This window comes from Toxotes jaculatrix, chromosome 19, assembly GCF_017976425.1.
Source record: "Toxotes jaculatrix isolate fToxJac2 chromosome 19, fToxJac2.pri, whole genome shotgun sequence".
Lineage (NCBI taxonomy): Eukaryota > Metazoa > Chordata > Actinopteri > Toxotidae > Toxotes > Toxotes jaculatrix.
The window spans coordinates 3,853,224-3,865,335 of record NC_054412.1 but is presented as its reverse complement, the minus strand read 5'-3'; the positions used below and the strand labels follow the sequence as shown (position 1 = coordinate 3,865,335).

Sequence of the window (12,112 nt, the reverse complement as noted above, 5' to 3'; positions counted from 1 at the left end):
TCTCCCTAATTTGGTCTAAACTTGTCATTTCATAACAAGCGTTGTACCTTTTCTGCTAAAGTCAGGGAATTATTACGAGCTCCATGAGATAGAATGACTGTTTTTGTCCAGAGAAAACTAGACGAGTGAGCTCCAAGCGTTGGTGGTCGTCCAAGTGGTTCAAGCCTCGGAGGCCAGGCAAGTTGCACCACCACACTGTCAATACCTGAGGAAGGCCAGGGTATGGAGTGATCATGTATTACTTAAGTTTATCTGGCAGGCAGGGATGGTCTGGACTGGACAGGACTTTATGGCTTCAGGATAACAGCTAACTAGCTCCATCTGTTTGTAAAATGTTCTCCTCAGATGTTATTGTCTTTCACAGTGTTTATTCAAAGTTTTTTTTTCTTTCTGTTGACTCCTGCGTTGCGTCTTCTTTCTGTTTTGTGTGATTAATTTGATTCTAATTTGATTCTCTTGGCCAGTGTACATGCACGCTCATAATCCCTGTGCTTCTCATATTATCTTTGTTATTAAGCAACAGCTTTGGGAAACATGCTTGTTTGCTTTCTCACTCTCATATCTGTCTGGTTAATATAAGGCTTCAGTGAGCAGCCAGTTAGATTAGCTTAGCTTAAAGACTGGAAGCGGGGGGAAACACCTAGCCTGCCCCATGAAACAGTAACAAAATCCGGCCCCTCTAAAGCTCACTAATTAACGCCATGTAAAAGACTAATTACAGAACTAAACTGGGTCTGATTCTGAGGATGAAACTGCAAATAAAAGGCTGGTTCACCTCTTTGTTTTCAGGTGGTTTCAACATGTGCCTTTCTACATGTGTGTTTGCTTAACTGTGAGTGCACGAAATTAGAAATGAGGAAAATTAAATTAAACTACACTGCAGGGGAGCTGTGTTCTGTTCTAACAGATAATTGAATTCAGCAAATAAAACAAGAATATAAAGAAAACCTGAACAAGTGTGGGGATGGGGATGGGGGGTCGGGGGGGGAGTGTTTCAACAGAAATAAAGTAGAAAATAAAGTAGAAAATAACCATATATTCACTCATCTTTGATTCTGTTCCTCTGTATTGATGTTGGAGAATGACACCAAGGAGAGCTTAACCTTGGCTTTGAGAGGACATCCACATAATAATAGTAACATGGTATTTTCATGAGCCCGAGTCCCAGGGTGAAAATAAATTTATCATTAGAGTCTGAAGCTGAAATCGTTTATATCTGGATCTCCGAAGCTGAAGAGGTGCACTATAAAAACAGGCTGTCAAACATTAAACCCACTACACTTACTGCTGGACCCTCGAGATTAACTATCAAAACTGTCAGCTGGAGAGAAAGAGCTGTGTGTGTGTGTGTGTGCGCTTCACTTTAAGTCTCTCTTGCAGTACGTTACCTGCCAAGTGAAAATTGCAAAAGTTTGCAAAGGGAGGAAAATTAAGAGCAAATTAGGTGTTCTGTTACAAGTTTCATATCCATGAGAAAATGACTTTCAGGAATTTTAACAGGCAAATTGTTGGACTTCAGCTGTAGCCAATGCTGGACAGATTCTATCTTAAAAATGAAAAATAAGTGATGTAGGACTGTTTATGACTCTGTCTCCGCTGCATTCAGGGAACCATGGAATGATTCAAAGATGTGTTTAACTGCTCTAACGTAAGCTGTGATTGTTAGCATGTCCATCTAACTGAGCATTACCAAGGTCAAAGAACGGATCATTAAAATCTCTGTTCACAACAAGTATTTCTACTGTGTGGAATTTCCTCGTTTTGTAAATATTGGTCCTGGATGATATCAGATAAAAAGGTTAATGTTTAACATGCATGTTTAAGATCCCATTTAGAGGATTCGTGTTTTTAAATGAGTCAGCTGGAAACATGAAAACATCAGTGACATCAGCGCAGATATAACTGTTTTACACAGGTGAAAGCTCTCTGTCTCTTTCTTATTCTCTCAAATGACCACAATTTGTGCTCCATTTGTTCTGTTTTACTCAAACACTCTGAGCAGAGCTAAAGAATCTGATCCTTTCAGTGACATAATGTCCTGAGTGGGGGATTCATTTTCTCTTAATACCCAACATGTGTGGATGAATGTGCACTTTTCCCACAGAAAAGAAAAAAAAGTTTGGGGGTCACTCTGTTGCTCGTACTGGTAATCGATCACACAGGTATGCACTGTATGCTTTGAAGTGTAAAAAGATCCAAGTCACGCATCAAACGATAAGTTGGCCACAAAAGATCTGTGACAGAAAAGCGCATGACATAGTGATTTGATATTTCTGACAGCCAAGAGCATGTGGTCTCACTCTGTCCGTCTTTCTCTGAAACATCAAACAGCCATGTCTTGCAAATGATGTGAGGAAAGAACCGATCTTTGACGGTTCTGTAACGGGCAGAAACAGCATTCAGATGGTCGTCTGTTTGACGTGAACACCGCTGCATCGCTCATCGCGTGGAGAACAGCCATGATGATGTAACAGAGGAAGAGAAATCTCTGTGGTTTTGTGGGGCATTAATGTTTTTTCTTTCTACCTGACTCCAGATTGTTGGTTTTGTACGGGGTTTCGGCTTACCACCACACGACATATGCACTCACATAATGGTTTTCAAATCCTTTTGATGTACACTAAACCATGTGGTTGTTCACCGTGTGTCGGAAACCGTGAGATTACGCTGAAAGGAAAAGCAGATCTACTGATCCTTTAAAGTTGCCACAGCTCTTTGCACAGGATGTGAGGTGGAACAGAGATGTATGGGGCCCATAAAGTCATCAGCTCGTAAAGTTTTGATTCTGTATTTCCAACTGTTGGTTTTAGATGCACTGATATGTGTGCTCATGTTAGAGCAGGGGTGCCTCGATGGGATTTTCTGTACGGTGTCTGTAAAGCCAGACAGGACGTGACTAAAATATAACTAAATATTCACATATTTAACACTTTTTTGTATAATCAACATTGTAAAAGTCATTTTACTAATTGGGATCTCTTGGCAGCAACTGTTTTGTAATTGTTCACCTAAAAAAGCTCAGTAGGAGAGGATGATGTAAAAATATAAAACAGTTTAATTGAAAAAGCAGTTTGCTAAAATACTAATTAGTGGTAATATCACTGCAACAGAAGTTGTTTCAACATACTTTCCTCAACGAAGTCTATAAAACACTCGATTTCACTGTTGAATCTTTTAGCAGATCGTGTTAAATTTACTGTTAAACCATACTGGATTCATTGCCTCTGTACTTGTGCGTCTCCATGAATGTGTGGTCATCTTACAAACTCAAAGCTTCCAGTTACTGCTGGCGGTAGCACATTAACAAAGCCACTCAACCAAAAGAGAGACTTGGCTTTACTTACAGGATATTCATTATTTGGGGGGAATTGAAAAATCTTCTTGAGCTCTGTGTTTTGTCGTCGTTCAGTTTGTTCAAGTGGAACAGTATATACTATGTATTCAGCAAGAATTAGAATAGAACACGTGTAATATCTTGGTTAATTAAATTATAGTGAAATTAACCTACTCCTCATTTTTTCTGAGAACACCTTGAAGCCCTCTCAAAGAAACCTGCATGGTCCGCGACCCAGTGAATGACTAATATCAACAGCCTAAAGCTATGGTCAAATTTATATTAGGGCAGGCCGACATAGGTCACAGGTGTGCGTGGTTGATGTTTGTGTTTCGGTTTTTAGCAGTAACATTACTCTAACACAGGCGCAAACAGCTAGAATAATATAACTTAGACCCACAGTTAATCAGAGCTGAATATTTAATGGCAGCTGAAGAGGAATGAGTAATATTCAGCTCTCACCTGTTTTCTCTCCTCTGTCTCCTCGGTCCCCCTTCTCCCCCTTCAACCCCCTTTCTCCTCTGTCACCTGAGGAAAGAACAGAAAAATGTGAAAATTATAGAAACTTTACAGGAACAGAAATAATTTCACTAAAATTTCCTGATTTAAGTATAAAAACCCTCTGTAACATCATGGCACACGTTTCATGCATTTTAATGAAAATAATGAAGGAACCTCGATCATACATTTGTATGACACAAAACTTATCGTACTGTTAAATGCAGTGACATTACACAGGACAGAATGGGGGCAGACATTGTGAAATAACACTGAGAAGCCTGGAAATCACCAAAACACCCAGAGAAAAGAGCAGTTAAACCACTGACAAGTTTAAATTTAATCAAAGACCTTTCTTCTTCCCATTTCCTCTCCTTATACCCCTTTGTATATTTTTAGCAGAAGCCTCTGAAATTGTCAGCCCTGTAATTGCCCTGTGATACAGGCATAAAATGTAAAAATTAGAGGATACCACCCTGAGTGCTGTGTTTAATTTACCTCCAAATGTTGTGGTTAACAATTTTTTTTCTGCTGCAGAGTCGCGGCAAACGAAATTTGAAGGAGAAGTAGGAGAAGGAGAATGTGTTAAGAGTGTTAAGGTAAAAATCTTAGTGTGTCTTTACAGTTTAGACGTTTGCATGGTGGAAAAGTTAATGCAACACAAAACCAATGAATCAGTGCAAATAAAAATCCTTTCATTTGCGGTTTCTGCAAAATTACGGTACATTTAGGCACGACACCTCGCTCCAACCAGCAGCCTGGATACGACTTTTTCTCATTTGTTTTCATTTCAAAATATCATTCTATTCCAAACTCCCTGCAAAGCAGAGCAGGGGAGAGCCTGTTTCAGTGCTATTTGTTGCTAATTTTCGGGGTTGAAACCACAAGTCTGTTTTTGCCATGCAGCTATAAGAGGATCAGCTTCAAGTTGGCATTTATCCCACCTTTAATTTGACTCATTTTTCACATCCAGGGACCACAGGGCAGCTGCAAGCCGGGGTGGCACTCAGTCCCACCTACCATGTGCTTGTGCCTGTGTGTGTCCATGTCTGAGGAGTGTAGCTAACACTCCACCACACCCTGCCTGTGACGTCCTCAGCTGTCAGCGTCACCTCTGCTTCGACCACATCCTTAACAACTAAATAACACTGCGAGGAAAACCCAAACACATCACTGAGCTACTGCTGAGCCACAAGAGACAACAGATGCATTTGATTTAACCCTGCAAGTAGTTTCAAAACCGATGAGCCTGAATGGTGGCAAATCAACATTTTCTTTGTGTTTAGTGCTCATTAGAAAACACACGCAAACATACGAAACTAAAATGATAAACATTATACCTGATAAACGTCAGCTTGTTAGTGTTGTCACTGTGACATTGGCGACTATATTGTTCAGTCCCAACACTCTCATCAACCTTATTTCATGAAGTAACCGGCAGCTCTGATAAACGCGGCTAGCTTATGAAACAAAGTTTAACAGCTGAAGACCCAGATGTTTTTCTCAGGGGTTGGTGGAGCCCAAAACAGAGGTAAAAGAAGAAGAGTAAATATAGACCTTATGTTCATAAAATGGCAAAAAACATGACCAGAGGACAGGCTTGACTTCAGTTACTCTGTGTCTGCTGGATGTGTAAATAGGGAATTGTTTGCTGACATGTCAGACATAAACACCTTATGATGTGATAATGCTTCAGGGCTGTGGCTCTGTCCGCTCTGTCTGTAGTTTTTGTTCCCCAAAGTAGACAAAAAAAATAATAATCCAGCTTTAAACACCAAACCCAGCTGATCTGTGATGCTTTAAAGCCAACACCTAACACGCTCCCTGCTCAGTCTACCCGCTATTTATCTATAAAAAGAAACCATGAAGCTTCCCAGTGCTGTTTTAACGAGCTTTTCAGTATCCCTCCTCGCTCCACAGCTGAGCAACTGCCTCACTCTGAGGCCCTGTTCACACCAGAAAGTCCACAAACTCTCCACTGGTTTGTTAAACCCACCACCAGACCCCAGATGGGTGGGAGCACAGACAGACATTGTTGTAAACTGCCAGAGTGTAGATGGGCAAACTTCCCTGAAGTTCCTGGTTTTCTTCATCTCGTCTCCACTTATTTGTGTGGTGTTTTGAGCTGTTCTTCACACGATTAACTTGTCATGCAGACAATGTGGCCGGTGCAGCAGTTTTTGTGGGAACTGCAAATTAGCACTGTTGATCAGTTGAAAGCTGTCTTGACAGTGCCGACCTTGAGGGAACAGGGAGTTGAGACAGGAGTCCATGGCACAATCTTTTGAACAAACTGCGCAAAACGATTGTCCTGTGTATGATATCTCCAGATTTCTAATCACTATAATTACATTTGCTGTCCAATGTTGATTTCACACTTTCACGTTTGCCTCCAGTGAAAACCTCAAAGACCAACTGCTGTCGTCAACATTTACCAGATGTGTGTCTCTACAGTGGAGTCTGCTCCCCGAGTGCGGAGCCATAACAACTAAACGCATGCGCACACGCAGACAACAACAGATCAGTCTCGTTCAAGGTTTTCAGAGCTACTGGCCAACACAGGGACTGTGGGACTCCAACTCTGCCAAACCCAACTCTGATTGGCAACAGCTGTTGGTTAAACAGACATACTACATACGTACACAATGACGCGCTGAAGACAAAGAGTGTAGCGCTTTATCATGTTAGTCACGGCTATGATTTCCTCAACAGAGCCCTGTGTGTGTGTGTATGTGTGTGTGAGTATGTGAGTGTGTTTTGATTTTCACTGGCACTGTCCAGCTGGTCATGCCAGAGTGGAAACATTAATACCCCAGAGGTTTATTTAGATATATACCAGTGTGGATTAATGGATAGATGGAGTGGATGGAAGAAGAGAACAAAGAATAAAGAAAAAAAGGTACTTGGAAAATATGTATACTCATGTCTAAGAAATGTAACTCTACAGTGCAATGGAAAACTACTGGTAAATCCGAATACTGAATGTTCCTTGACAACGCAGAATAGTATATTGAGCTGTCTTGACTCTATTAAATTCTCATTCTGAATTAGGCTACTTAAACTCTACTTAAACTTTACTTAAATTCTCCAAGATGCATGAGCCCCCTACAAATTCATATCCCTTAACAGGAGGAGTGATTGCTATGGGTTTGCTACAGGCCACAAAAAGAAAAAGACTTTCCTTTGGACTCCTTCCTCCACTCAAGATGATTTATCAATACATAATGTGGTTAACATTAATTTTAGAGCACCTTTTTAATGATAGCTAAACAAATGGGGGCTAGTGATGAAAACTAAGGGTTTATAAAGACACAGAAGGATGAGTGGACTGATCAGTGAAGGAATTTGTACTGGAAGGTGGGCAGGTCGTCTTAAAGGCCCTTACATCAAATTAAGATCATGGTGTATTAAGGGGAACTGGATATCATGTTTTAAGACGGTGCCCATTTTTAATAAAAGTGTGTTTTATTCATTTTTTCTTTTACTGACTCATTTACGGCAGCTGAAAACTGATTTTATTAGCACCAGACAGCTGTTTCTGTGGAATAAATACAAGAAGATATGGATAGTTAAGCAATTATAGCATCCATAACGAAACAGGAAACAGAAAACAGTGCCACCTGTTATTGATGTAAGAAGTGAGAAAGATTTGGTTGTAGTGAAGAGCTCCTGTAGTGAAGAAATTTTTAGTCTGGCAAAAAAAGTCAACATGTCCTGCAGCGTTTTGAGATCCGAGTCTCTCTGGTCGTATCAAATGATTTTGAGCTGTGAACGTGTTGACAAGACTCAGCTGTGAGCTGCACAAGACTGCAGGGACTAACAGGCCTTTTCTTCTTAAGTTGTGAATAACAGGATGCTGGGTGAGTGACTCACTTTGAGACTACTGTTCCCCCATAAAGTGCACAACCTCCTACATGTTTTCTACATTGTGATTATTATATCATCCTCAGATTATTAATTAATCTGTCTTGTATGTTCTTGTTTTGTATCAAGAGATAAAGACAGATTTAAGTGGTGATGAAATCAGGAAAAAAAAAAAACCCTCTTAACCACTGTGGTACCTGAGATACCACAAGAGATTTACCACCATACCTTTAGGCCCGACAGGTCCAATGTCTCCCTTTTGTCCCTGAACACCTTCGACCCCAACTGACCCTTTTATACCACGAGGGCCCTGGATGCCTTTTTCTCCTGTAAACCCTGAAACACACACACACACACACAGAGGACAGGCTTGAGCTCAGTAAATGAAAGACAGCATATTAATAGGAAAACTGGTCTGGTCATAACAATATCAGTTAATCAGATTCTCCTCAACATGAGCTCTGACACCATTCAAAGCGCCTTAACTATCGCAGCTTTTATCTGCTTGACTCTGTTACGTGCATGTTTGGTTGGTTATTTTCTCCTGGCAGTTTTAGAATAACTCAGCTAAATGCACCGCAGATGGAGTTGGATGTGATTGGTTCCATTAAAAAAAATGAAATTCTTAAAAACTCTTTTTAGTCAGTATTTGAAGTGGAAAGCATTCAATCGAATTCCAATCTGTGAATTAGAGGAGTTGCTTTTGGCACAACACAATGAAGCAAGGATTTTTTTTCCCCCACTCATTAGTAACCATTTTAGGTCAATTAAATTTCAATAGCAATTTGAAGAAATTTTATAATATGAGGACAAAGATACAAAGACGTTGGAAGTGTTGTTAACGTTGGTGCTGTCTCAATCTTAGACAGCTTTCCAACACCGGAAGAAAAGCACATCAGATTACATCAGATTTCCCCAAAACTGTCCTACACCGTGGCACACGATGGGAACATTTGTTTACAATAAGCGCACACAAAATTAATGTGGGAATGAGTTATTGATTGTACTGTCGTCACATAAGCAAAATCTTGCCATTGTACTCTGATATGCTCTGATTACACCATTGTGACCGTTCAACAATCTGAATAAAATAATTAGACTGAATGCATTAGAGCCAGAAACACAACATATACCAACGCTGGCTGATGCCATGTTTTCTTTGATTTTCTGTTTCTCTGCTGCAAAGGGTCAATAACTCCTTTGGGAAAATGCTTTCAAACATATGTTTTGGAGCCAGTGCAGAACGGTTCTTTGTGTTCTGCTGATCGTTCAACAAGTCTGCATTTCCATTCAGCTTGCTATGTTTTCATGTTAACTAATAACGAGGCCTTTTCTTTTTCCCCTGCAGTTAAAAATTATTTTTATTCACTTCTTCCTGGAACTATGGGAGCGGTCGGGTGGTGGGGGGGCTTCCCTTTCAGCAGGAAGATAATGCTTCTTGGAAATGCCATGTGAGAGTTGCAGTTCATCGGCCTGGGAATGTGGGATGGATGATGACAGGGGAGGGAAGGTGGTGATTCAAGAGGTACCAAGCTGGAGGGGGTCCCAAAGCATCTGGAGTCATATTGTCTTGGTTGTATGTATCTTACAGTATCTATGAAAAATAGTCATTTCATGGTACTGAAATGCCAATTCTGCCTGGATGAGGGTTCATGTTGTGGTTTTGGTGGAATTACCGACAAGACAAAGACAGATGACCCGTCCCAGTGGCCCTGTCCACACCCTGTCTGCAAATAAATCTCCATCCAAAGTCTAGCGTCTTGTTTTCGTAAGTGGATTTATATGACCTTTTATTCTCTCTGCTCACTGAATTATTAATGTAACTGAATGTAATCACAAAAGCAGACCTACGTCAAAACACTGGCCAGTGTCTGTTTTGTATAAAAGGTAGATTTTCAAGCCACTTAAGCCCGAGTCCTGTGGTGTTTAAAGAAAATTTAAAAAAAAAGGCTTGGAACTAAAAATGTGATGTTTACATTAGACATCTGTGGCTTGTCCAAAAACCATAACAGCCCAAAAACTCAAAAATCAGACATTTCTTGATGCCGTTCTTGTGCATTTCTTTGCTTCACTTTCATTAAATCACAAGTAGTTTAAACATCAATGTTTAAGCAGGATACTTGGTCACCTTTTTATGAAAATTAAATATGAATTAACGGTATTCTGGTTGTACCCACCTCTCAAGCCAGTCAAGCCAGGGGCCCCAGGGGGCCCGAGTGGTCCAGTGTCACCCTTCTCTCCCTTTGGTCCTGGAGGCCCTGCAGAGAGAAGGAAAAAAATATGGTCAGAGTCGAGGACATAATGATGCAAAGGAGGCAAATGCTGCTGCAAAATGTGCCATGGACAGTCCTTTACTTCCTACACTGTCCCGTATTTATGTGGAATCATAACATGTATTGATGTCGCAACAAACAGGCAAAACTGGAAAGTGAACGAGGATTTGCTGATAATCCCTTTGGAGTTAAAAGTTTGCAGAGGTGAACACTTATAGGTTTTGATTTAAAAGTGGCATTTATACAAATCTGCTTTATTACGTTCTCATTCTTAGTCATTCGTCATTACTTTAAATTACTTTAAATTACAGTTTTAAACTAAAACAGTAATTTAGAACAAATGCATGAAAACAAGTAGTTCTGATAATCAGACTGAAACGCCACTTCATTTCACCTCTTCCATTTATACAAATTCACATTAAAATATAATTATGTTCATATAATTGCTAAACAAACTGAAGATGTGGGTGGCAATTCAGGGGTCTGGCTTGAAAGTAAGTCTACACTGAATAACAAACTCCTTTTTTTCTGTTCTAAACACCAATGAGAGAGGCTTTCATTCCTAAGAAAACGCTGCTCTTGGAGCAGAAACGATGAGTTTTACATTTAGGGAAACTGCAAGAGGGTTTTGTTTGGAATAAATAAAGGTAGAAATATGAGAGTCCTCGGCCTCCACTGACTCTCTTATTTCAGTGAGATGGAGCGTTTATCATCTAAGGTGTTGCCAAAATTATGGCAGACAAGAATCTTGCAGACTATCACTTGAAAAGGGGACACATGGAAGCCCTGCAGATAATCATTTTATCAATGTCATGAAATCTAGTTTCATGACACACACACACACACACACACACACACACACACACACACACACTGAATGAAGGGCAAACTGGGTCTTACAACTCGTCTGAGGATTCAGTCCAAATGTTTGTTGTACTTGGAGAGACAGAGTGAAAAAAATCCAAATAGTGAGTGAAAGAGAGAGATGCAAAGATACAGAGATACAGAAAGAGAGAGAAAGAGATCTGGCCACAATGGGAACCACATGTTTAACAACGTAGCTTGCGGGAATGCTTATTGAAATTCAGGGCTTGTTATTGTCCGGTGCATGTCCAGAGGTTCCGACGCTTCAGAACTTTAACGTTCTTAATTTGCAGGTTTGTGATGCTGAGAAGCCGCTGACTGACTTTGAGATACAGATCTGCCTGCTGCCGCCTCAAGCTGCTCCACAAACGCATCCACTTAACTGGTAACAGCAGGTCATGAGAATGTGAAGAGGGTCACATCAAGTGCGGCTGGGGGGTTGTGTGTCTTGTTGGTTTGATGAAACTAGACAAAATCAACTTCAGCTTTTAAAAACTGTAACAGCTAAATGTGTGAATGCATTCATCTGTGTGCGTGCCTGGGCTTTGGAAAAGACCGTTCACCGCGGTGGTCCAGAAGAAACTGCGTCCTCGTTTGTTTTAGCAGTGCTTCACTTTATTAATCTCCCGGCTCTCAGACTCCTTCTTGTTCATTCAGCTGAAAATATTTCAACAACAACAAGCTGAGTGGGCCCTCCAGGATCAGCCTGAACACATCTGACAGCACCAAGTCCCAGAACACAACGCGTTTGCATAACAAGTCTACTACAGCGTGGAGCAACGGAGCACTGAGCTTGTCTTTTTATTGCCTTTTACACATGTGTAAGAATCATACAGTACAGCAGAGATCACTACACTGTGATGTGACGACATGTACATTAAATGTACGGGGATATACGGAGCGTGTTGTTAAATTCATCTCTAAGATGAATGATGGAAAGGTATTACCAGGGTTCAAGCTATCTGACAATATAGGATGTTTAAGTGGACAGAGTCGTTCTGATAGTGGATTTATACCTGCAGTAAAAATAAGCCAGCTTTTCTTAGTTTTCTTTGTAAAATTCTTCTGCTTGCCCATAAAAGAGCAATAACTAAAAACTGATGTAAAAAGGAACTTCCCACTCTTAAGCAATGAATGCTATTAGGTCTGGATCTGGATAAATTCGAGGATAATAAGGACATGAAGCCAGCAGACCAATAAATGTACACCTGACTTGGATCACATACTTGTTGTTTGTTTGTTTTCCCCCTTTCTTTTGTAAAATATATTTCAATTGTTG

At 40.4% G+C, this 12,112-nt stretch overlaps 1 protein-coding gene across 2 annotated transcripts in view; it reads right to left on the bottom strand.

Moving 5' to 3' along the window:
• scara5 (scavenger receptor class A, member 5 (putative)) overlaps positions 1 to 12,112 on the bottom strand; it is a 57,554-nt gene that overhangs the window by 10,723 nt on the left and 34,719 nt on the right. For both annotated transcript variants that reach the window (XM_041064470.1, XM_041064471.1), the window contains exons 8-10: positions 9,874 to 9,954; positions 7,925 to 8,032; positions 3,797 to 3,862 (exon numbers count right to left, since the gene is read on the bottom strand). In XM_041064470.1, coding sequence (XP_040920404.1) covers positions 3,797 to 3,862; positions 7,925 to 8,032; positions 9,874 to 9,954 — 255 coding nt within the window. The remainder of the gene's footprint in view (positions 1 to 3,796; positions 3,863 to 7,924; positions 8,033 to 9,873; positions 9,955 to 12,112) is intronic.